This window comes from Medicago sativa, chromosome 5, assembly GCF_051527215.1.
Source record: "Medicago sativa cultivar Bolivia chromosome 5, Bolivia_mono, whole genome shotgun sequence".
NCBI classification, from domain to species: Eukaryota; Viridiplantae; Streptophyta; class Magnoliopsida; order Fabales; family Fabaceae; genus Medicago; species Medicago sativa.
Genome location: NC_140753.1, coordinates 20,420,344 through 20,445,652, shown reverse-complemented (window position 1 = coordinate 20,445,652; position 25,309 = coordinate 20,420,344). Strand labels below are relative to the sequence as shown.

Here is a 25,309-nt window from a genome sequence, read left to right as displayed (position 1 = left end):
TACGAGGTCCATTAAAACTGCTCTTATTTTAGAGTAGAGAGATTGCTCCTTCAATTTTTCTGTTATCAATATGTTCCCTCTACTCTAGAATGATATTGTTCACACCTCACTCAATGCTGGGAAACACAAGTAATTTACCTATATAACCTCATTTGCAATTAACTGTCGATGAATTTTTAACCAGCAGCAGTTAACTTCAGATGGACATTTACGTCTTTTACTCGTGTTTTTCAGTCAAACCTAAAGTGTCAACAACAATCTTCTCTACTCTAACGTTTGTCGGACACTAAAATACATCTTTCGATTAGAAATCAATAGTTCATCATATTGAAACAGTTTAACTCATTATACTAACCCAACTTTTATTAGTCGAACACTATATTTTTCCGACAAGTTAATTTAACTTAATCATAATCCCTTGTGTCTTGTTATCTTGTGCCCTTATGGCACAAGTTAAGGAATCCAAAATTAGAAGTTTTTCATTGAAAAGAACAATATTTTAACCTTTAAAAGTTGAATGTCGAACTTTTAAGACATTTATTTCTATTTTAAATTCCTTAGCATATGCCCTTAGAGTACGTTAGCATTTGCCTAATCCCTTATTATGTTATTGCGATCTTCTACATCATTTTCACCTAGCAGAAAACAACATATCAGTCTCTTTGATCATACTTCTGTTTGACAAAAACGTTGCAAGATTCAAACCTTTTCTTCATCAATTCATCTTACGATGAATTTCTAGCTGCTTACCATCAAAGAAGAAAACAACATATCCATTTTAATCTGACATATAGACACGTGTTATCCAAATGAACCGTACATGCACATGTTGATGGTCAACCACGTCAGCAAATTTGGACGGTTCCAATCGCTTTCATCACAAGGAATCAACGTCCAACATTTTCTCATTAAAAAACATATTTATTCATTTAAATTTAAATATAAACCACAACACCATGATTCAATGATTCAGAGTGCATGATAATATCATAAAACTCTAAATCCAACCGTTCATCAAACTTCCAATTTAATCAGAACCGTTGAATATAACAACATTGAAAAAGCAACCACTCTATAAATGTAGAAGAAGACGAGTTTCATAGTAACTGGGGGATTTTCTTCCGTGTAATTCGCGAGTTAGGGTTTCAAATTCGACTCACTGAGTCTCTTCTACACATTGTGTTACCGGTTTATTTATTATCGCCGGAGAAATTCTCGCTCCGATCTTCCTTAATTTTGTTTCCGGTAGCGTAAATGATCGGATTTTCCGGCGAGAAATTTGGGATTTTTTCCGATGATTCTTTGAGTGTGTGTGGAAATTTCCAATTTTGACCCTAAAGCTAAGGTCTTTACTCAGAAGTATTTACTAGGTTTCTTCTTGTTCACTGGATTTCTTTGACTGTTCCATTTTGAATCATAATGAGATATTGGGTTTCTATTTTTGATGAATAAAATTTTAAAAAAATCATTTTTTTTAGTTGGATTGGATAATTTTTATTATTATTGGGGATTAATTTCTTGGAGGATTGTGTTGTGTGTTTGAGAATTTTTGTTGACATTCAATTTTGGGAAATGGGTCAGTAAAATCCAGTCAAATTAATTTCTTCAAGTTGCTTAATTGGGTTTGATATTTAAGGAAACCTTGTCCTTTGATCAATTTATTGCATCAGTTTCATAATTGCTTATGTTTTTTTTTAATTTATGATTATAATAGAAACAATTCCAATTTTGGCTTTTATGAATTGGTATTGATACCATTTTTTGGGTTCATGAATGGATCATAATTTTTTCTAATATATTGCCCATTCTATGTCTCAAATTTTTTTGGCTTTCAATTCTTTCTCAAGTTCCTTGGGTGAGTGGTTAGTCTCCGCAGTTGTGTGCAGAGATATCCGGTTCATACTGAAAAATTCCTTGGCTTCCTAAATGCTTCGTCGCTCATAGTTGTGTAACCCTTAAGCTTTGCAAGAAAATATTGTAACTATGGCTGTGTCTTTGACACGTTTGTCTTGTTGGTTATGGAGAGGTAGTAAGGAGAAAGAGCCTATTGTTAATGGAAATCCATCTTCTGAATGGAGTTTTTCATTGAAAGAAAGAGAGTCTTTGAAGTTTCCTTTGATGAAGGGAACAAATAATCAAAGGAAGGTTAGGAAGAAGTGGCAGAGTAGGGAAGAGAGGAGAGTTGATAGAGAGTATGATGTTGTTTTAGTATCATCTGATGGTGGTGGTGGTTGTTTGTCAGGCTCTGAATCTGATGACTCAGATTGGTCTATTGGGTGGTTAGAGCCTCATGGTTCTGATTTTCAGAGTGATGATGATGAGTCTGAATCTGATAGTAGTTTTGCTGTTTTGGTTCCTTGTTATAGACCAGGTTGCAAGGAAGTTGAAGGCTCAAATAATCATCTTTTGAGTGCTATCAAGAAGAATCTACCAAATGAATTTTCTTCTGGTAAGATTTGGAACTTGTTATTGAAATTTGTAATATTTCTGAGCTGATTTACTTTTTACTTAGATGCTTGAATAATCTGTATTAAAATTGATTTGTTTGTTCTTGTTGACGATTTTGATCCTGATGAAGAAATGTGTGTGTCTGTCATTATCATCATGGGTATTGTGTTTGTAATTTTGCTATATTTGTAGTTTGGTAATAATTCAACTGTAAGTGCAATGATGATTAGGCCTTTTGGGTAGCTAAATCCAAAAGCATAATACATGACAAACAATTCTGTTTTTTTGTTTTTTTTTATTCTTGGAATTGTCTTCAAATGCATCAATCTACTAGGTTTTTGTTTCATGGTTTTTATATTTTAATGTTTTAGTGTGTGTAACTATGCATGAAACTGTGGATACTATAGAGGCATGCTATTCTAGTCTTGTGTGTTTTTTGGCCCCCATTATATTGTTGAGAAATGATATTTGAATTGAACAACTATTTTGTGACAACTTTATCTCTTATACACACATTGTGTTTTTACTTACTCTCTCTATTGCTTTGGTTTTTGTGTCAATACTCATATTTCTTTGTATATTTTGGTTGTCCCACAAGCTGTGAACAAAAATGGTTATTCAAATAACACTCCTCTATGTTGTTAGTGTTGTCATGTCCAATTTGCACAGATACTTATACTCTGGTTTTTCGTTACTTATACTCTGTTGAGTAATGTTGAATATAAGCTCTTTGGCCTCCCCTAAAAAAAAAATCTTTGGCCTGAGTAGTATTAATAGATCTTTACTTCGACCCTGCAATTTGTTCCCTTCAAAATAAGAAATAGATATAAAAGATAAACTGGTACTAAATGATATTATGTTAACATGCATGTTAAATAGTTACAGAACAAACTTTTATCTTTTCTAAGCATAGAACTGTTTTTTTCTTGTTTATGGAAAATAAGTTGTCTTTTATATCTTTGTTATTGAATATGAATGTGCGTTCATGCCTAAATCATCTTATATGATGGACCAAGAGAATTGAACTTAATTTGTAACAATTATATACTTCAAACTGCAAGTTGGGTAATTCCATTTTAATTGAGCTGTTTGTTCTTTGTACAAATCAAAATTAGGGAAAGTGGTAATGTAATTAATGATGGCAACCCTCTTAACTCTATTTCCTGTACTAATTTGATACATTCATCTCTATTCTCTACCTGTATCCATGCTTATTGTTTTTGGATTACTGATTGAATTTGCAGCTGGAAACAATTACATGGAACAATGGTTAGCTTCACTTCAGAGTTTTGAAGCGTAGAAAACTACTTCCAGTGTGTTTGTAAACTCTGATTTCCACTGCGCCGGCTAGAGTTTGATCGATGGTCGTGGACGGTGGAAGGATTTCTAACACGTTTCCAAACACACGCATCTTCATCTTGTATGATTAAGGACCTTTCTGACTACCTTTTAGAAGTAGAGGAAGCAAAAATAATCCATTATGTATCTAATGTAATTTTTTGTACATAGAATCCATTTCTCTTCTTATTGTAAAAGCTCAATTTGCAATGCAAAATTTGGAGCTAGAACATACTATATGGCCAATCACTATTACATTAAAAAAGCAATACTATATGGATATTAAGTAAGTTGAGATTATTATTTTTTACTCAACTTCAATATTCTACTTCGGACAACTGAACACAATTTATATGTTAACAAACTGAACAAAATTTATAAAATAATTTTTTTCAAGGTTATATAAGGTAATTTTTTTTATAAAGTATTTTCTTTCGAGGAATTTGAAAAGTATTTGAATTTGTTGTTTTTTGTCAACGTTCTTGATTATTTACTCTCTTCAGCTTAATAAATTTTGAATCTAGTTTTGGATATAGGTTAGATGCATCATTTATGAAATTAAGGTAAAAGGTAATTTTTCTTTTATAAATAAGACTGGTGAGGCCAAAAATCATTTATTTGATTATAATATCTCAATTTAATAAATAGTTTGACAAAAAACATGCCCACTTTAATAAATAAATAGTTTGAGCTTAGCTCAGTTGGTAAGAGGACAATGCATAATATATGTAAGGTTCGGGGTTCGAACCCCAGCTACCCAAAAAAATAGTTTGACGCATTAATTAAGAAATGTAATAATATGATAGTTTTATTAAAAAAGTATTTTTTTTAATTACTTTGTGCTCATATTAATTACAAAAATTGGAAGAAAAAAAATGATATTAATATCTCTGAGCAAATTTCCAAGTACGATTTTTTGTCAACTTTATGATTTTAATCTTTGGGTAAAGAGTTTTATTAACAAGTGCTCCAAAATTATTGTTCAAGGAACCACAAAAAGAAATTTTATCTTAAAAATACAAGTCAAACACTTCTGAATATCATATCTATACAATTTACAAGGTATAATTACTACTTATATGCTTAAACATTGTTTTCAGTCACTAGTTAGCATTTTCCTTTAGCAAATAATCATTTTGGTCCTTGAATGTGCATCTTACGGTCAGACTAGTTCTTTTTATATTTTTTTTTAAATTACAGTCAGACTAGTTCTCGACTAAGGGGAAAATAAAAAAAAAATGCTAAGAAAACTAAACCCTCCCCTCTCTTCCCCTCCTAAACCCTCAATCCAAACACACCCTAAAAATCTTAATCAGTCATTGGCGTTAGTTTTTCGTTAAATATTTCAAAAAAGTTGAGCAAGCATGGATAAATAAGGACATAGAGGGGGTGTGATAGATGTCTTTGTTTTGAAAGAGTTTGGGCTCTCTCAAAATAGATCTCCGATCACATTAATCTAGGGCTGTGATAGGAGAACTGTATTACTTTTTGACCTCTTCTTTTGCAATATTGAAACCCCTTACCTGAAAATAAATGTTGCATTATTCAGGATTGTATTATGTGTATCAATCAGGGGATATAGTTTAACTGACCAAATATGTCATAAGAAATGAGAGAACAAAAGGAAAGAAAATAAGAAACTAGAAATTGACATTAGAGCATCCAATAGTTTGCAATTACTAGTAATCACCATGCAAAAGTAAAATGTTGAGAGGAAACAATAGTTGTAGAAAAATAAATAATTAAAAGAAACATTTTACATATAATTCTTATTTTGGGTACAATTTTCTGCAGATGAAAGTGAACAACAACATAGTTATTGTCTCCATAGTCCAAATACAAGTGAATACATATTTTCTATCTAAGGCTCCTCCTCTCAAGCTTTAGTAGAAGCTTTCCGTGACAAAGGCCGGCCACCTTCCCATCACATTACTAGAAGCTTTACTAGACTACTTTTTGTGCGATGAAATTTAGGAATAGATTCTTAAAGAAGACACAGATAAAGTTCATATAAATGATGTTAGGAGATCAAAACATTAATATCAACCTTTGTTTTTTATGCATATGTTTGAGATATGTGCAAAGTTTAGACCATAAGAGGCTAATATAAACGCATATGGTGTCAAATACAATGTTAGTATTTTGATGTTTAAATAATACATATTAAACAAAAAATTAACTAATATATTTTACGGGAAAAAGGTAAAAATAAAAAGAATACTGATAAAAAATAAACAAACAAAAGATCAAAAACATAATGTAGTTTGAGTGTTAAGCAACTTCAATTTCTTAAACATATTATTAGAGCATCCACAATGGTAGTTTCCTAACAAGGACTCCTTAAATGTATCCTACGTGACACATCATTTATTTATAATTTTTTAATAAAAGTACCTATTAAGGACTCAATGACTCCAATGACAATACACTAATAAGGACTCCAATGAAAAGTAATTAAATATGTCCCACTATCTTTACATCATTAAACAAAAATAATTTACCTATTACTCCTTTTTACAAGTGGGACCAAGTAGTACAAATTTTATTACTCCTTTATGCAAATGGGACCAAGTAGTACACATTTTATTACTTTTTTAAACGTGGGACCCGTTTGTTACTCAGGAGAGGGAGGGTCCTTATATAGTTGTTCGTTCCTTAACGAGGACTCATTTTTTCTTCCTCCAATGGAGGGTCCTTAACGGGGAGTGGTCCTTGTTAAGTAAGGACCCCCCATTGGAGATGCTCTTAGAGGTTTGAAAGATCTTTGACTGTATAAAGGTTCAACTTTTTGTTTTTTTTTTTAAGCAAAAGATGGGATGCAGAGGGGTCTCCTACTGCAGTACCCTATATATTAAACGAAAGAAAGAAAAAAAGTACAAAGAAGAGGGGGGACAAAAACCAAAACCCTCCATAAAAGCAAAAGAGAACCAAAACATATAGAAAGCAAAAAAAAAGCAAACTAACGAGGCGAACGGCTGGAAGCACCCACCTTGAATCCTCTGCCCACCTCATGTTGCTTCTTCTTGTGTTTCTTCTTTCTAGGGACCACCAATTGAAATGGCTAACTTGTGTTATCGTCCAAATCAACAATTTCATCGTTCCGAGCCATGTTAGCCCATGATTCGCTTAGAAAATTTATCGTTTGTTGGGCCTCTGTAGGAACAATTCCTAAAACTTGCATGTCATGAATAACAGATGCACTAAAGTTTGACAAGTCTAAGTTTGTCACCACAATGGAGTTACCACCCAAAGGAATTGCATTTGATATTGCTTCCTCTTGATGATCATCTTGACATAAAATGTCAGCTGAATCACAGTTAATATTACCCTGACCATGAAGGGGTTCTGTATCTGCTATATCACTCAAATTCTCATTAGCTTGAGCAACCATGTCTTCTGGATGCATAATATCAACAACATTAGTGCCATCCATAAATCCCAATAGAGGATTATTATCAACAACTGCTTTAGTGGCATTATTTGTTACACATTCAACTGATTCCTTTCCCAAATCATTCTTCAGAACAGGCGTAGATTTGTGCCCCGTGCGCTTATGCTTCTCATTTGTGGCCACTTTCTCTTGATCCACTTTAACAAGTTTACAAGACGAAAAACTATGACCAATATTATGACATTGCGAACAAAAAAAAGTGGCAAATTTTCATAAACAACGTTAACAAGAAAAGCATAACCTTCTCTTTAACCCACAACTTATGTCTAATGTTAGCAGATAAATCAATATCAACTAAAACTCTTGCAAAATGTCCAAAAGATCTCTCAAGAGGGCACTTACTAGTTTCAGCATCCAATCTCAAAGGCGTTCCAAGACAGCTAGCAATTGCAAAGATAATATTATGACTCCAATATTCTTGAGGCAATTCCAGAAAACGAACCCAGCATTGAGCTGTTGTCTGTTTGTGGTTATTCGAATTAAAGTCGGGAGTCCAAGCGAAAAGTTTGAGAAAACCAAGTTTTAGGCTCCATGAAAGCACCGCACGAACACGTTGCACATCCTCAACATCAGAGAAAACAAATTCATAGAAACCTCTTCCTAAAGAAACAAATCCCCATTTTAAAGGTTCACCTTTAAAAAAGATAACTCTTGAAAACATTTATAGATCTTCTAAAAAGGTGGCAGTAGTTTCTACAATTTTATGCAGAAATTTTTAGAAACAAAAATAAAAAATTTAATATCATCATTCGTTGAAAAATCCTTAAACAAATTACAGGGAGATTCACCAAAGGTATATCATAGTAAACGTAACCATTCGTTAAATCAATAGGCTAGAAAAACTAGTATAATTTCAAATAAAATGAATATAGTTATTGTCAAACAACTTCTAAGATCTATCTCAACTGACAATGTCGATATAATTAGACTAAATCTTTTATCTGAATTCAGACCTAAAACCTCGCATTTGTGTAAGTTTCAGACAAAATCTGTCACTTCATCTAGGGACCCAATAAAAGGTATGGTAATAATACATTTTTTAAAAATTTAAATTAGCGTTAATTAAGTAAATGGTCCCTATACAGAATAAAATCTCAATTTTTAGTCCCTGTGACATTTTCCTTCAGCATTTTAGGGACCGAAAATGCTGACGTAAAATTTTTACAGGGACTACAAATGTTGACAAAATTTTTTACAGGGACTAAAAATTGCAATTTTATTTTGTAGGGACTAAAAATGAAATTCTGAATATTTATAGGGATCATTTACTTATTTAACCCTTTAAATTAGGCTAATGTTAACTTGTGCCCTCAAGGCACATGTTAAGATACTTATTATAGAAATACACATATCAAAAGGCGTGCATTCAACTTCTTAAAGGTTGTTATATTGTGTTTTCCAATGTAAAATTGCTCTATTTAGGTTGCTTAACATGTGCCCTAAGGGCACAAGTTAACATGACCCTTTAAATTATTATCTTTCATCAAACATATTTTTCTCAACTAAACAAATTAATTAAATACATGAATACTTTTGTCAAAAATAAATAAATATATGACTAGTTACGGCATTTATTAAAAATAAAAGAGCTGATTACAACTAGCATTCAAATTTTGCAACAACCATCTTTGAAAATTTTGAACTTTGATCCTCTTTAAAAACATTGATTTCCTTAATAAACACCCTAATTAACTCCAAAGATATTGAGATCTTTTTGTTTTTGAAGCAAGCATGTTGAGATCTTAAAAAAATATGCTAAGAAAAGAAAAATAAAAGGTGGATGTAAAAAAGCAAAAGGGGAGGTGCTCATGGTTGTGTGGGTGGTGTGAACTGGCAAAGCTGGAACATTGCCACCACCACGTGGGTCATCGCTCATGTCATGCAAACATTATTTATTTATTTATTTATTTTGTTATTCTATCTTTTCTTTTTATTGTTACCTTTTCTTTTTAAAATTTAATTTGTATATACGAACCAATCAAAAAATGTATACATAATTTTTAGACTAAATACTTAATTTACTTTCATAGCTTTTAATTTGTATGATATGATTTTATTGGATGTATATTTAAATTTTTATTTTCATATTAATGTCTTCTTTCTATTGTCACACTTAATTGTAAAGGAAATATTTTTTGACATTAAATTCGTGCGAAGTTTGCTCCCCTCCATCATCTCATAATTAGCACAATAACATCTTACACGTTTTCTCTGTCTCACTTTTTCAATGTCTTTCTCTATCTTTCATTGAAAATCTTTTTCTTTTCTTTTCTTCATAGTTACTTCTTTTTATATTTTCTTCTCTTGGTCCTTTCCATCATGGATTCCATGTCTTCTCTTCCCTATCTTTTCATAGATAGAGTAAAAGAAGAACAAACACGCTTTGCATGTTTTTGACTCTCACACGTTATAGTTAACATAATATTAAGATCTCAATATCATCAAGGACCAAGGGAAAATCAAACAAACATAACAAAGAAAAGAAGAAGAAAAAATGTTGCAAAGAGCAGCTAGCAATGCATATTCATGGTGGTGGGCTAGTCACATCAGAACAAAGCAATCAAAATGGATGGAGCAAAACCTTCAAGGTTCATATTATAAAATTACAAGTTCATGCTTTGGTTTTAACGTTAAATATATAAACATATAGTATATGTTTTTTATCATCAATTTCAATATGTACAATATATTTGTATTCTCTTTGTGCATGAGTGAAGAGGTTTAAGGAAGATGTTTTGTGGTTTAATTGTTTGATTGTTTTAAGGAACAGTGTCTAATATACTCAATAGGTTTAATAGTTGTATATGATTCTTACTATGCCTCTCTGCTTACTCCAATTTCCAAAATTTGACCTCAAATAATCAAAAGCATTCAATGCTTTTCACAAATTATAAACTTTGATCTTGTTGTACATCTTAATTTTAAAATAAACTGTACTGATTTAAAGTCATTTCTATGATTTTTGGATTTTAATATGCTTACCTTGATCCTATGTGTGTATGTAACTAGGGACACTGATTTTCTTATTGTAATTAGAATATTAATATTAATCAAAATTTGCTTGAGCTATAGCTAGATGCCAATGTGATGTAAGATTAACAGTGTATTTTTATGTATAAGCCTTTGTTTGATGACAAACTGAAATGTATATGCAAAACTGCAGATATGGAGGAAAAGGTACAGAGTGCTATAAAACTCATAGAGGAAGATGGAGACTCATTTGCAAAGAGAGCAGAAATGTATTACAAAAAGAGACCAGAGCTAATAAACTTTGTCGAAGAAACATACAAGGCTTACCGAGCTTTAGCCGAACGATATGATCACATATCAAAAGAGTTGCAGAATGCCAACACCACCATTGCTTCTGCCTTTCCGGATCGAGTCCCATTTATGGATGAAGAAGACGACGATGGATCGCCGAGAACTCCAAGAAGAATACCAGAAGGGTTCAAAACAAACACTCCAAAGCCTCCACTTAAAGATTTAAAAAGTGTAGAAACAGCAGCCACAAAGAAATTCAACACCAAAAAGTTCGCCACAGCGGCGGCTACTTCTGAAGCTCCTAAATCTGGATTGAGCAGAAAGGAAGCACTTGAAGAGGTTGGCAAGCTACAGAAACAGATTTTATCTCTACAAACGGTGAAGGAGTTCGTGAAAAGCTCGTATGATAATTCCATTGCTAGGTACTGGGAAACTGAAGATAAGATCAAGGAATTACAAGAGAGAGTTTCCGTTCTGCAAGATGAACTTGGAGAAGGTATCGTTATCGAAGATGATGAAGCACGCCGTTTGATGACAGAAGCTGCTCTTAAATCATGCCAAGAGACATTAGAACAATTGCAAGAGAAACAGGAAAGGTCGGTTGATGAAACCAAAATTGAGTCCAAAAGGATAAAAGATGTTAAGGCCAAATTAGGCTCTCTCATGAATGAGTTTCAATATGATCAGAGCAAATCCAAAGAGCCAAGGGTAAAAAGAGATGTAAAAAGTGTAGAAGAGAGAAAGGACCTAGAACAAGATGAGAGTCGATTGACTCAACAGATACAGGACTTGCAGTTGTTACAGGAGAGTGTAAAAGTGCGCTTTGAGGCTAGCTCCAATTCCTCTCTTGCTGCGACAGAAATGGCCGAGAAGATTGATGAGCTTGTGAACAAAGTGATTAGCTTGGAAACTTCAGTTTCATCTCAGACTGCTCTAGTATATAGTTTGAGAACAGAAACTGATGAACTTCAAGGCCATATTCAAACTCTAGAAGACGATAAAGAAAGTCTGATAAAAGATAAAAATAAACTGAACGATCAACTGAGAGAAATGGAACAAAAGATGCTTGCAGTACAAGATTTAAACCAAACTGTTGAAGATCAGAATAGCAACCTCCAAACTCACTTCATCGAAACACATTGCAATATTAATCGCCTCTCGGTGGAAGTCCAAAGTGTGCAGCCAAGTGAGGAGGTTAAGGTTCCAGATTCATCACAGATACAAAAGAATTCATCAGGCCAGGCTGAATCAAAAGACGAAGCTGAAGGGAAAGTTCCATTGAATCAAGACAATGTCTTGATGAATGATGAAAAGAAGTCAGAAAAGGAACATACTGGTTTGTTAGAAGATGCATTAAATTCAGATAAAGAGCAGCCAAATGAAGAGGTTAAGGTTGCAGGTTCATCGGAGATACAAAAGAATTCATCAGGCCAGGCTGAATCAAAACATGCACCTGAAGGAGAAGTTCCTTTGAATCAAGACAGTGTCTTACTGAATGATGTAAGGAAGTCAGAAAAGGAACAAAATGGTTTGTTAGAAGATGCAGTAAATTCAGATGAAAAGCAGCCAAATGAGGAGGTTAAGGTTGCAGATTCATCGCAGATACAAAAGAATTCATCCGGCCAGGCTGAATCGAAATATGAACCTGAAGGGAAAGTTCCATTGTATCAAGAAGACAATGTCTTGCTGAATGATGTAAAGACGTCAGAAAAGGAACAAACTGGTTTGTTAGAAGATGCGGTAAATTCAGGTGAGGAGCTTAACATTTCCAATAATGTAGAAGATAAGGTAACATCAGATACCGATTTCAAGGTAACTGATTCATCACAAAATGGTGTACAGCAACAACCAAGCCTTATCCCACAAAATGGTCTACACGCAGAAAATAATCTTAAGGTCTCTAGTACCTTAGAAATGGAAGGAGCGACCGCAGTGGAAAACAAACCTCTAAAAGAGTTAACAGATCAAGAGAAGACTCTTAACCTTGGTAATAGTGATGGAAAAGAAACAGTTGCTATGAGTACAATTACAACTACCGAAAATCAGGAAGTCGATCAGCACCCAACAAGCAACAAGGCAGATCATAGTTCTTCGGAGAGTTTTGAGAAACTGCAAGAAAATGATGCCAAACAAAGTCCATCTAAGACAGAGAATAATCTTGGAGTTGATCACAAAGAGCAGGAAACAAAACCAGATGATGAACCTGATTGGCGGAAAATGTTTCTGGATGGAATGGAGGATAGAGAAAAAGCGCTTCTAACTGAGTACACTAATACTCTCCGGAATTACAAAGATGTTAAGAAGAGGCTCGCCGAAATAGAGGACAAAAACCAAGACAAACACTTGGATCCTTGTTTGCAATTGCAGTTGAATGAGCTGAAGACATCTAATTCCTTGAAAGATCAAGAGATAAGAATTTTACATCAGAAACTTAGTCTTTTGCAGATAACCATGGAAGGAAATGAGGACTTGGCTGACTCAACTTCAGTTCTACCGCAAGAAGAACATGACATTCAGAAACTACTAAAAATTGATCAACCTGCATCTCCATCAGCTATTGAAGAGAAGTTCCGGTCCAAGATGGATGAAATTCTAGAGGAGAACTTGACTTTCTGGTTAAAATTTAGTACAACTTATGCTGAGATACAGAGATTTGAAACCACTATCAAGGATTTGCAAACCGAGGTATCAAAACTCGAGGAAAACGGAAAGTCTTCTGAAGGCAGTGCAGTCATAAAGCATTCTGTAAAATCAGATGCACGGCCGATATACAAACACTTGACAGAGATTCAAACTGAAATAACAGTCTGGTTGGAAAAAAGCGCCTTGATGAAAGAAGAACTGCAACGTAGACTATCATCTTTGTGTGTCATCCAAGAGGAGATAACAAATGCATTGAAAGCCAGTGCTGAAGATGACGACTTCAGGTTCACGAGCTATCAAGCAGCCAAGTTCCAAGGTGAGGTTTTGAACATGAAACAGGAAAACAATAAAGTTGCTGATGAACTTCAAGCAGGTCTAGATATTGCAACATCTCTTCAACTTGAAATTGAAAAGGCACTTATAAAGTTGAATGAGCAATTTGGGTTTTCAACTTCAAAGCGACAAGAAAGTGGAGACCTAAGAGAGTCAGAAACTCGAGCCAGGGTTCCTCTTAGGACGTTTATCTTTGGTGTGAAACCAAAGAAACAATCCATATTCTCCTACATGACCCCTCGAATGCATAGGAAGTTCAACTCTGCCTCTGCCAGGGATCAGAGTCGTTTGTAGAATATTTTCTTAGTTTCATATTTTGTTTCTTTGATCATTCATCTCTTTTTGAAAAATCTTTTTATAGTTTCATTAGGTAGTGGATTGAGAGTGTTTTTTGACCCTAAAGGAAGAGATTCATTTTTTTTTTTTTTCATTTTTATTACTTGTTCATAAGCAGGGAGTATGGAAAAATGTAGCGTTTGGTTTACTTGTGTTTTAAGCTATCTTTTTCAACATACATCAATGATCCCGTTTTCTGTCTATTGTTTTCTTTAATACCAATCTGCCTGTGAATGAAATCTTTTATCATGAAGTAAGATTATGACGTCCTTGGTGAAAGTAAAAGCAACAAAATTCTATGACAAAATCACACTGCACATGCACACCTGCATATATCCAAATTCTACTATTCTTAGTGTATATATATAATAAAGCTAAATATGATTGTGGTCCCTATGAAATGAATGAATTTTGGCTTTGATCCCTATAAAATCTTTCTCTTTTATTTTGAAAGGATCACTTTACAACTTGATATCTCTTTTTTGTGATCTGTAATTTCATTTTAGGGGATGGATTTTTTTGGGATAGTAACATGCCAACATACGTTATTGATTGGCTGTTATTTGAAATGACCACGTGACATTTCATAAAGACATAGTTAACCAACATCATATAACAACAAGAATTACAAAAACAATACCTTCCATATTTCAGAGGGATGGAAATCAAAGATTTTTTTTTTACAAAGACCAAAACTAAAATTCACTCTTTTTTAAAGAAAGAAATCACTATTGACATGTACCAAAAACATTGAAGCCAATATATTATTCAAAAGCTAAAGGTAATTATCGTCTTACCAACTTAAACAACTGCACTGTAGTTTGCATGGTTATTTACAGATCAGTTTAACATTATTTGTAAAACTTATTGAGATCTAATACCAAAGAATAATATAAAAATTTAACCTTGAAAGATTTTCAAAACTCTTACAAAACCACGAGCATTTAAATGCCTCTAGTACTGTTATAACACAGTTGAGATGACCGTCTAAAGAATCAGATATTGGACTCGAACCACAAGACTTCCGGGACTTTGGTTGGTTATTCTACGAAGAGGAAAACTGGTAGTAAATGAAAAACTAACCTCTAAGCTGGCGGGTTGGTTAGTATGCTTGTGCAATAGTTAGAATGAGCTAATAAGAGGCTGTTTTGTTAGGCATGATGGCATATAGGTTAACTGGCTGGACTGGGAATTAAATCCTTAAGGAGCCTCGAACTACGGAAGAGATTCTTTGTGCTCTTATCAATATGCTTTCTTATTATCTTTTTAATATAAAGCTTATGTAACAAAGCAGGGCTGACAACATGAACCGGGAATCGGATAACCGGTAACTAACGATTTCATGGCTAGCAATCCAACCTTAATTAAATAAAAAAAGGTAATCATCAAACTGGTAATAATGGATAGCAAAAAATTGACATAAATAATGATCTTGCAAGTAAACACCAGCAATACCTGGCAGATATCCCTTCTGTAGGGTTTAATTCATTCCGAAACTACCATACACAATCCAAATTGTGCGTAATAATTCATCATAATAACCCTTTCTGATTTACATATATTTGAAAATAAGGTTATCCTACTTTCAAATTTACCAAGGCCAAATAACTTGCTACATCTATATATAGGTTCTCTTGCTTTTCCCTCAAACAAGGCAAGGAAATAACACTGTTCTTCACCTGGTTAACAGCCGACTATGTGACTACCTTCCGGGAAAAAGATCCTGGTTAACAGGTTATGCAACATTTCTTCACCTGGAGACTACCCTATTTGAGAACCCATCAACTTTAGAAACCTCGGCAAAAACTATAGCAACAACATAACATAACATCACTTGCCCTTCTTAGCATCTTGTGGGAACTGCACCCCCATGAGCCCAAGCAAATTGGATGCAGGACCAGGAAGCCCTTGTTGGGAAGAAAAGGAATCAAGCAAACTTTTTACTAAATTTACATCCACATCTACAGGAGAGAAGTCCTCATCCATATCTTCTGCTGCATGTGATGTTCCCTGGAAAAAAAAAAAAAAAAGAAGAATCAATCATATAACTGCATTCAAGCACCGACTAAAGTTTATCAATGAAAACTACCCGGCAGGTGCCCACGCTGGTCAAACTACTTATAAATAGAACCCGTGTTAAGACCGATGGCCAAAATGAAATATCTTTGCATCTTTATGAGACAAACTATTTATATTTCATTTTTTTCCCCTTTCAATGGACTTTGTGTAGTTTGGTCACATTTATACATCCATAAATAAACATTAATATTTAGAATTAGAACATTATTTACTCGTGCAAACCCAAACAAAATACCTCATCTTTCTTTGGAATTTGTTCATTAGCACGAACAAAACTTTTCTGAAGGGTTGTTGCCTTTAGTTGTTCATTCATAGCATCAGAATAAGACTGCACGAAAGTATCCTCTTCATTATCATTATCCTCAGCAGATTCAATGCCATCACTCTCGTCAGAATCATCATCTATATAATCATCAATAAAAATATCAGAACCCACAAGAGATGCCAAGGTGGAAGGAACACACAATAATTTTGACTAATGAAGTGATCGTCTGTTTGGTTGAATTCCAGTGATCAATTAATTTGCTAGTCCTACAGTTCTATGCATACTAAAACTCAGGTACCAGTTACCTATCACAGCATCACTAACAATTAAGAAAATGTATCGGTCTATGTTACATTATTCAACAACAAACGTGAAGGCATAATCAATGCCCAACTTCAAACCAAATGGGAGGTCAAACCTGAGAGATGTGAACCAAGGTGTGTGTGCATGTATAGCACAACATCAAAAACATAAATGTGATAATGCAATGGTCGTAAAGTAACACAGCACTTCCACAAATAATTCATTGGCAAAAATAAATACAAGTTCAACATAAAGCAAGAGAGGATCTATTTAAGTAAAATTTCACAATTGGATGGATAAAAAAAAAGCACTAAAACCATCGAAGTTTAAAAAATAAACATAGACATAAAAATCTTACCGAAGTCCAGGTCAGATGATGATCCTTCTTCAATACTGTTGTCAGCTTCACCTGGACGCTTCATTACTGATTCCATCTCTTTGAGAAATTGATCCACATCAAAGTTCACTTCCTTATTCCTTCACAAGTCCCAATATAAATAGATATCATTATAATGAAGTAATATAGCAAAACCACAAAGGTAACGTTAGAAAACCGATAATTTGGTTTGGATAGAAAATTAAGATTTGATTGAATTTTCAATATAAAAATGAAATAAAATTATTCCCACTGTTGTTGGGTGAACAGAGGAAGAAGAAATCCTGTGACTCACTACAAGAAAATGACAAACATAATAGATGAGAAATAAAGTTAAAAAAAAAAAAAAAAAAAAAAAAACCTTAATAAGCAACACTTCCAAAGGCAGCAAAAGAACCCTTAATACCCCCTTCCCCTTAGTCTTCCCTAGTTTTCCCTTCTATTTTAAACCAACTCACCATAGACTCCGTTATCGTCTCTCCACTCACACATTCTATTATTACAATAATCCCTATTCCTAATCACTCAAACATGCTGTTATATCAAACTAACAGTAATCCTATTCTTGTTCATTATTGTTCCCACTCTCATCCTTGCTAGCATGCTTCTTCTTCCTATGTATACTTGGGTAATTGATGGTATAACAGAAAACAAATTAAATCTCACCCAAATGTGCATATATTGTGAATACGATAGCATAAATAAATTAATTAATTAATACGCTGCCCAGCTTATTAATATTATCATATATCAAATGGAACTAGGTGTTTAAAACAAGATATCAACACCTGCTTTACCCTAAGTCAGTTTGAGTTTAAAAACGAAAAACTATGTACTAATTATAGTATTTTAGAAGAACTTGTTAAATAAGCTGCAAACGATCTAAAGTAAGCTACATAACATTTGAATAGGCACTTTGAGAAATGCTTATTGAAGAATAAAATTTCAAAAGGTTAAATTGGTCAGAAACTATTATAAAAATAGATACCACCTAAACTGTTTTTAGCTTCCACATGAATGTGTTTTTAAAGTTCTAATTTTTAGGTTATTAAAATAAGCACAACACTGTGTTTTTGGAATACCAAAAAACTTCATTAATAAGCTCATTCGTGCAGGATAGAAATACTCCATGAGTAATTTATTTGGCACAATACTTCATTAGTACTTGCTGCAGTAGATAAGCCTATATAATCTGAAATTTAATCTCATTCAAACAGGACACGTCACACATTAACTTGTCTGAATCTCAGTATTAATCAAAAGGTTGGAGTTTTCGCCTTGGATTTTATAAATATGTGGAACTTAATCCACACTAATGGCCAAACATCATGGAAAAATAAAACCCTTTCATGGCCCAAATTCTCTCACAGAAAAAATTCATATACAATAACCGTTGGAACATGGAAGCATGCATATCAAACATGTAATACTTAAATGAATATGTATGCAGTGAAACTGACCTGTCTTCAGGAGCTTCAGCACCCTCAAAACTTGACACCATATCAACAAATGCCCGCATGCTTTTTGCTACATCAGTGGGATCAAACTCATCAGCATTTGAACCAGTATCTTGACCCTTTTTCTCTTTCCCTTTACTTTTGTGTTTTAAGTCATAAAGTTCCATCTCCTTTTGTCTTTCCATAAGAGCAGAATTTAACTCTTCCTCTCCGTTGTAAAGCCAAGAATCATCATCAGATGGAGGAACCTCCTGACCTTTAAATTCGTCCACCGAATAAGGCAAAGCAAGAATTTCATCGATGCGTCTAACAGGAGCACTCATCAGGTCACTGCAACAAATTTTCAACTTAGCAAATAGCAATGATAAAAGAACAGAAGTCCACTGTTGGAAATTAAAACATATTAATACTCCACTTTCAAAGTAGCTTAGGTTAATTGTATAGCAAGTAGGTTAAGTTCAAAGTATCTTAGCAAATAGTGCTAGCATAATTGCTCCCTTCTAAATTTGCATTTGTTCATTTATTATCATTGTAATTACCGTGTGTTTATAAACTAAGCATGCTGCTGACTGCAAAGAAACTCAAGCACATTCAAAAAACTTCTCTTTCTATATACAACTCCTAAAAAAATCTGGCTATGTAGTTTTTGCGGTCAGCATCCTCTTGACTGGGGACTGCACACTATCAATTTATCCTATTAACCACCATTAATAATTTTCCGAAAACCATTCATACACTTTCTGGCAACCATTAGTACACTTTTGGCAGCCATCCGTACATTTCACGGCCAATTTAAACGATGATGTTCCTCTATTTTTGACTTTGTTTGCGCTCTAGTATCTATAGGGTTAAGTTGGACTTTTGCAAGACCCATAATTGTCTAATTGTGTCTATATCAAATCCAATGTGCCATAAGCTGGATAAGTTTGAAGACTTAGGTATCTCATTTTTATTTTTTTTGGTCTTTTACCAAGTAGGAAGTTTAGTATAGGTAGAATGCAAGGATACAAAAAGTGGCTTGTTGACTTTGTTTGCGCTCTAGTATCTATGGAGGAGATTATGAATCCATTTGCTCAAGGAGGAAGCTCTCAACTCCAGAATAATCAGTCGGAGAACTCCAGAGCATTCAGCTTGCCTATTGACTAAAAGTAAACTCAGTCACTTAACTAGTCACTTAACTGGTACTGGACTAATTGAGGAAGACCCAACATGTATTACATGGGATGAGGAAGACTCGATGATTATGGAATGACTATGGAACTCAATGATTCAATAGATCGGTGATAAATGCATGTTTGTTGGCACTGCAAAGGAAAATTGAGATGCTATTGAAGGCAAAAGATGCTGCCCAAGTCTATCATGTGGATGGTTAAAACAGTTGCTGCAAAGCAAGGAAACAACAGATCGGTTACTGAATTTGTCAACCAATTGAAATCTTTGGATTTCAACTAGCAGCTGCTGTTATGATTTTGAATTGTAATCAATCAGTTGATCATCAACTCTTCCCTTGCTCGCTCTTCTTGCATTTTCGTCCGTGCATCTTACATTAGCCTTTGCGTGTCATGTGAGCCATAAATTTATTACATAATTATCATAAAATCATTTTGTGAGTGAAGTATGAAATTGCCTACAAGTTTTATACACTTGGGAAAAATATATATCAACCATATATGTGACTAATTTTCTGTATTGTATTCATTGAATGGGATATCATATATATCCAAGTATCTAATTACAGCATATATAATATACTTGGAACTAGAGCTCTGGTGAGTGTGATTATATGATCAACTTGTGAAAATAAATGTCTAGAGTTAAATTAAGGCTATAAGGAGCTATTGAAATCAATCCAAACTTCTATTTTAGAGAAGAAAGCAAGCAAGCAATTCTTCTCAGCTGAAATCTTTGAATGGATGGAATTGGATCATTATAGTGATGAAGACTCATTGTGCAGGAGACTCGGCAGTCTGTGAGCAGTTTATTGAACAAGACAGGTTCTATGACTTTCTTGTGGGACTAAATCCTAAATTTGATTGATTAAGTAATGTTCAGATTTCTATCCATTCAGACGAAATATCAATTATAACAAAAGCAAAGAACACGTATCCTATCCATTCTAACTGGATCTCTGACCAAGTCATTTTAACCAAATAGTATTTCCAGCCTAAGCTTAGCAATGATAAAATAACAAAAACTAAGTAAACTCACGAGCTAAGAACAAATAATATCACAAACTAATCCAACTTAAAAACAAGACTTGGTTTGAAACACAGTACATTCAATATTAAGAGTAATGGTAAATCCAATGAGATTTTCCAGTATCTATCTATTCTTATATTTCTATTATATTCTATCAAATAAGATGAGTCCACATAAAGGTAAATCATGCACATGAGTGAAGAAAGAGCCAAAGAACAGTTCACTAACCTGGATTTGGAGTGTAGAGAAGTGTTTCTATAATACTCTTGAGCATTATGCATCAACCTCTGATACTCATTGGAACCCGGAAGCAACCCTTGAAAGTAACCACTTTTCTCCAAGCTCTGCCTAAACGCTTCCCAAGTAGAACCCTTCCCTTCAACCCCATCGCGCTTCCGCTGCTGATACATCATTTCCATCCCACAAGCAATCTTCAACCCCAACTCCGCCTCTGCATACTCCTCCCTGTGGTCTCTACTCGGGAGCTCCGGATAAACCTTTGGAGCCCGAAATGTCTGCTGAACAAGCTGTGCATACATAGCCCTCGACATCTTTACACAAATGCAAACCAACTCCTCCTCCCTCCCTTTCTCCAAAAACTTCTCCATCTTCGCCGCAAATTTCATGGAATCAATATCCCTGTCGTAGAAACCTTCCACTGCCAACGAAATCAAGCACGGCTCGTGTTTAAGAACCATTGCAACCGACACCGGAACCCTAACCCTAACCGTATGCATATTCTTCTTAGCCCGGTCTGGGTAATCCTTGATCCGGTTCATAACAGTGGTCTGAACCTGTTCAGAGGCTCTTGATTCGGACTCAGAGATTATTAGGAACTTAAGTGAATCCATTAGGGAGGGGGTAGGGAGACGGTTACGGGGGATGATGTGGATATGGCCATTACGGATGAAGATACGGTTGTCGGAATTTTCTGGGTCAAGCCAACGAGGAAGATGGAAGGCTGCTTCGATGAGGAGAAACTCACCATCGGAGTCCCAAACACGGATGGAAAGGGAAGGGAAGTGGCGGGAGATATGGAAGAGGAGGAAAACAGTGAACCATTCGTCGTCAAGGTTGTCGCCGTAGCGGAGGTGGCCGTGGAGATGAGGGAGGTTGGAGGAGGTAGTGTTTGGGGGAATGGAGAGAGAGAGGGTGAAGGGTTGATGTTGCCAGATGTAGTCAGTGGTGAAAGGTGAAATGGTTTGTAGGATTTGGAGGTGGAGGGATTGGAGGGTGGTGGGTGTGGTAGTGGTGAGGGAATCGGGGTATATAGCGTAGAAAACGGTGTCGTTTGATCTCATTGTAGTGGAGGAAGAAGGTGGAAACTCCATTTTTATCCTATCTATTCCTCGTAGCTAAGATGTTTTCCCTACTGCAATTATGTAAAAGTAAGTAAATGAATCAGTGTTTAAAAAAAAATGAATTAATGTTTTATGAAATATAGGGCCGTTTGGATTGGCTTATTTTTCAGTTAATGAAAAATAGCTTATGCAAATAAATAAGCTTCTATGTTAATTCATAAAAATTTAATAAGTTTATCAATAATACATAAAAGCTTGTTTATTTGTATAAGCTCAAAAATAAGTCGATCCAAACAGACTCATGGTGTTCAACATCAAGCATATAATCACCACACTTAAACCCTAAACCCTAAGCACACAATTTTGCCGATGTTTCAAGATAAAAAGTGTTCAAAACCAAGCAGACAATGTTTCCACGTTCAAAATTTTCCATATTAATAAAAACTAAAACCCAAATTCCTAAACTTTATGAATGGAGACAGATAGTTGAATTGAATCGTACTAATTTTTCTAGTCACAAACTACGGTATGAAGCTCAGAAAGAAGAGTGTGCTAGATAATAGTAAAATCAACTATGGAACAAATCAAAGTTTGATTATTATTATGATTATGATGATCATACTAAGAATCGAAACCAAACCCAGTTGACACTTGACACAGAAATAAAGTCCTTAAGCTTTGCAACTCAGTTCTAATGGCAGAGAGTAAGAACTAAGAAAGGAAAGACAAACCTGGAAGTGCGAAAAGCCAAGGGTGCGGCGGCGTGACGGATGAGCGTTGCGGCGGCGTGACGGACGAGCGTTGCGGCGGGAAACTGTGAAGGGAAAAGAGAAGGTGAATTCTTTATTTTGCGAGAATGAAAAACAGTGGAAAGGAACAAAAAGAAATTAATGAAATAACTTTGCGATTGGTTTCGAATTCGGTCTATCGAGAAAGTATTATTTCACGTTTTTATTTTTTGTTTTTTTAGATTTCTCTTATAAGTAAAACTTTTGTCATTTATCTTTTTTTTTTAATTTAATTTTTTATGTTATAAAATATGAATATTATTATCCTTTTTTATTTTCAAATTATATAATTCAAACCTAAAAAATATGATTTGGATTATGTAATCGAAATCATACCTGTATATAAGAAAAATTAGAAATTAGTAACTCTCCCTTAATTCAGCAATTTTGAAATTTCGTCATAAACTACTCTTACACAGTGATAGATTTAGGTTGAGGTCATTAGTGGTCGTTGCCCCCACTTACCGTTTAATTTTGGTAAATGTTTGTGTGTAATTTTATTTTCTTGCCATTAAAAATCAAATGTTGCCCCACAAAATATTACTCTCTCCGTTTCAAAATGAGTGTCGCTTTAGCCAAAAAAAATTGTTTCAAAATGAATGTCGCTTTCAATTTTCAATGCAATAATAACTTTTTCTTTTCAATTGTACCCTCCAATCTCTGCACACTACTTCCAAAGTATTACTTTTAAAACTAACCAATAGTTAATAAGGATAATTTGGTAAAATAATCATTCTCTTTCTTTTAATCATTGTATTTCTTAATATGTGTGTAAACACCTAAAATGACACTCATTTTGAAACGGAGGGAGTACTAAATAACTCTATTTGTAAAGAAATATAAATATGTAATAGTATGAAAGATAAAAAAAAATTAAAGAATGAGAGATAAATTGTTGAATAATCATTTATTCACATACAAAATTCAAATATCCTCGCATTATGTGATTCTTGATGTTTTTTTAGCCAAAATCATCACATTTCAAACCCTTTCAAACATCAAATATAGGCTAATGTTGCATTTTTTCCATGGATTGTTCTTCGCTTTGTTTTTTCCTGGTTGTTGAACACATTCAAATTATATAAGCCGAACTTGATTTTCATCTTTTTGGATTATATAATTCGAACCGTTTGAGATATGTTGAAAACTGCTTTTTTTTTTGTTTATTTTTATGTGTGATTTGGTTATTTCAGATATGAACCAACGTCGGACCGTATTATGTGATTTGGTTAATTTTTTTGATTTATGTATGTGTGTCTAAATGTTTGTGCCTCCGCAAGATTATCTCAAGGATTAACTTGTTTGACAATCTTTTTTTTTAGTCCATCTAAAAATTAAAGACAATCAAATTAGAGACTAATTTTTATTTTTTTTTTGTCAAGTAGTCTGGTGACTAGATAAATTCACCTTAAAAGTAAATAAGTGGGGTGTCTGGGGTTCGAACTTCAGCCGCTGCATATAATAAACATTATCCCTTACCAAGTGAGTTAAGCTCACTGGTACCGAGACTGATTTCTTACTTCCCAAAATTTAAAAAACTCAATTGTCTTGAATCTATAATTTCAACATTATTTACCTTTTTTTTGTCTAACAAATATGCGACTCACTCTATCATGTAGAATATATTTTATTATTTAATTAAAATAATTTTAACATCAACAAGTGTCTTTATCTAGTTGCGTTTTTTCAAGTTATATTCGTAGATTTTCGAAATTAAATGATAGAAGTATACATTTTTATGTTTTCCCTCAAAAAATACATGTTTATGTTTGTTACAAATTTATTAATTTTTATTATCTGATGTAAAATGTTATTGGGAATAAAAAAGTTTTCCCAAAGAAAAGGTGGAAATAAAGTTTTCATAAAAATGTGAATAAATTCATGTATACCAAGGCTAATGAAAATATTATAATGTTAACTAAACTTTTTTTTTTAAATACCTTAAAATAAAATTCACATGTTTATACTTTCAAGTTTTGAATGTTATTCTTAAGAATAAATTTAATAAACTTGAAACAACTCCACGCTAAATTTTAATCATCTACTTCCATCTAAAGCCAAAATTTAGAGTGAGACCAATAAGGATCTTGTGAAAATTTACGTGTGTTTTATGAAAATAATTTTTTACTTGTAGGTTAGCATTTCGTCGCAACCAGAAGATACTTGAAAGTTGAAGATTGAAGCTAAAAAAAAAAAAAAGCCAACAAAGTTGTTTCCTTTGTCATGATTTTCCACCGAAAAGCTATCTCAACAAAATAAAATAAAACAAAAAAGTTTAACACAACACACATTAAATAAAGTAAAAAATAAATCAATTTGATAAAAATAAATAAATCAATTTGATAAAAAATACAAAAAAATAATTAGAAACAAAAGAAAATGGAGAAAGTGATGAGGCAAGAGTGACTCTTTTTATTTTTGCCAAGAGGCAAAAGAATTTCACATATCACATCATGCTCAAAGGTCATTTTAGTAAATCCACGCCACCTCCTAACCGATCACTACTATATAATTCACTCTCAACTCTAGTGAGATTCCTACTCTTTTTTTTTTTTTTTTCCTATACATGCATTCAATAAAAATATCATCCTTATTCTTTCCATAACATTGGGTTGATTCCATTACCATCATTTTGTTAAAAAAAATTGTCAATGGAAATTGGGTCGAACTCAAAATCATTGAACAAAAGAAGTTGGAATCCTCTTATTGTTCCAAACACTGATCACAATCC

General features: G+C 33.7%; 3 protein-coding genes across 3 annotated transcripts; 2 read left to right on the top strand and 1 right to left on the bottom strand.

Moving 5' to 3' along the window:
- Nucleotides 1-1,104: 1,104 nt before the first annotated feature.
- Nucleotides 1,105-4,119, top strand: LOC146920896 (uncharacterized). Its single transcript, XM_085714334.1, has 2 exons — nt 1,105-2,449; nt 3,693-4,119. The coding sequence occupies exons 1-2, from the start codon at nt 1,984-1,986 to the stop codon at nt 3,746-3,748; spliced, it is 522 nt and encodes a 173-aa protein (XP_085570460.1). The 5' UTR covers nt 1,105-1,983; the 3' UTR covers nt 3,749-4,119.
- A 5,331-nt stretch (nt 4,120-9,450) lies between these two features.
- Nucleotides 9,451-13,988, top strand: LOC146920895 (protein NETWORKED 2D-like). Its single transcript, XM_085714322.1, has 2 exons — nt 9,451-9,825; nt 10,401-13,988. Exons 1-2 carry the CDS (start codon nt 9,732-9,734, stop codon nt 13,766-13,768), a joined length of 3,462 nt encoding a protein of 1,153 aa, XP_085570448.1. The 5' UTR covers nt 9,451-9,731; the 3' UTR covers nt 13,769-13,988.
- A 1,254-nt stretch (nt 13,989-15,242) lies between these two features.
- Nucleotides 15,243-22,699, bottom strand: LOC146920894 (suppressor-like protein). The gene is made up of 6 exons (XM_085714323.1): nt 22,522-22,699; nt 20,718-21,861; nt 18,294-18,620; nt 16,816-16,934; nt 16,125-16,291; nt 15,243-15,820 (listed from the first exon to the last, which is right to left on the bottom strand). The coding sequence occupies exons 2-6, from the start codon at nt 21,818-21,820 to the stop codon at nt 15,641-15,643; spliced, it is 1,896 nt and encodes a 631-aa protein (XP_085570449.1). The 5' UTR covers nt 21,821-21,861; nt 22,522-22,699; the 3' UTR covers nt 15,243-15,640.
- Between the last annotated feature and the right edge of the window lie 2,610 nt (nt 22,700-25,309).

Excerpts from the sequence above, each read along its gene's own strand:
- LOC146920894 (XM_085714323.1), bottom strand. The coding sequence starts at position 21,820 with ATGGAGTTTCCACCTTCTTCCTCCACTACAATGAGATCAAACGACACC. Across the intron at positions 18,621-20,717 it reads TCTCTACACTCCAAATCCAG|TGACCTGATGAGTGCTCCTG; the intron begins GTTAGTGAACTG and ends AATTTGTTGCAG. Across the intron at positions 15,821-16,124 it reads AAATTCCAAAGAAAGATGAG|GGAACATCACATGCAGCAGA; the intron begins GTATTTTGTTTG and ends TTTTTTTTCCAG.
- LOC146920896 (XM_085714334.1), top strand. The coding sequence starts at position 1,984 with ATGGCTGTGTCTTTGACACGTTTGTCTTGTTGGTTATGGAGAGGTAGT. Across the intron at positions 2,450-3,692 it reads ACCAAATGAATTTTCTTCTG|CTGGAAACAATTACATGGAA; the intron begins GTAAGATTTGGA and ends TTGAATTTGCAG.
- LOC146920895 (XM_085714322.1), top strand. The coding sequence starts at position 9,732 with ATGTTGCAAAGAGCAGCTAGCAATGCATATTCATGGTGGTGGGCTAGT. Across the intron at positions 9,826-10,400 it reads GATGGAGCAAAACCTTCAAG|ATATGGAGGAAAAGGTACAG; the intron begins GTTCATATTATA and ends GCAAAACTGCAG.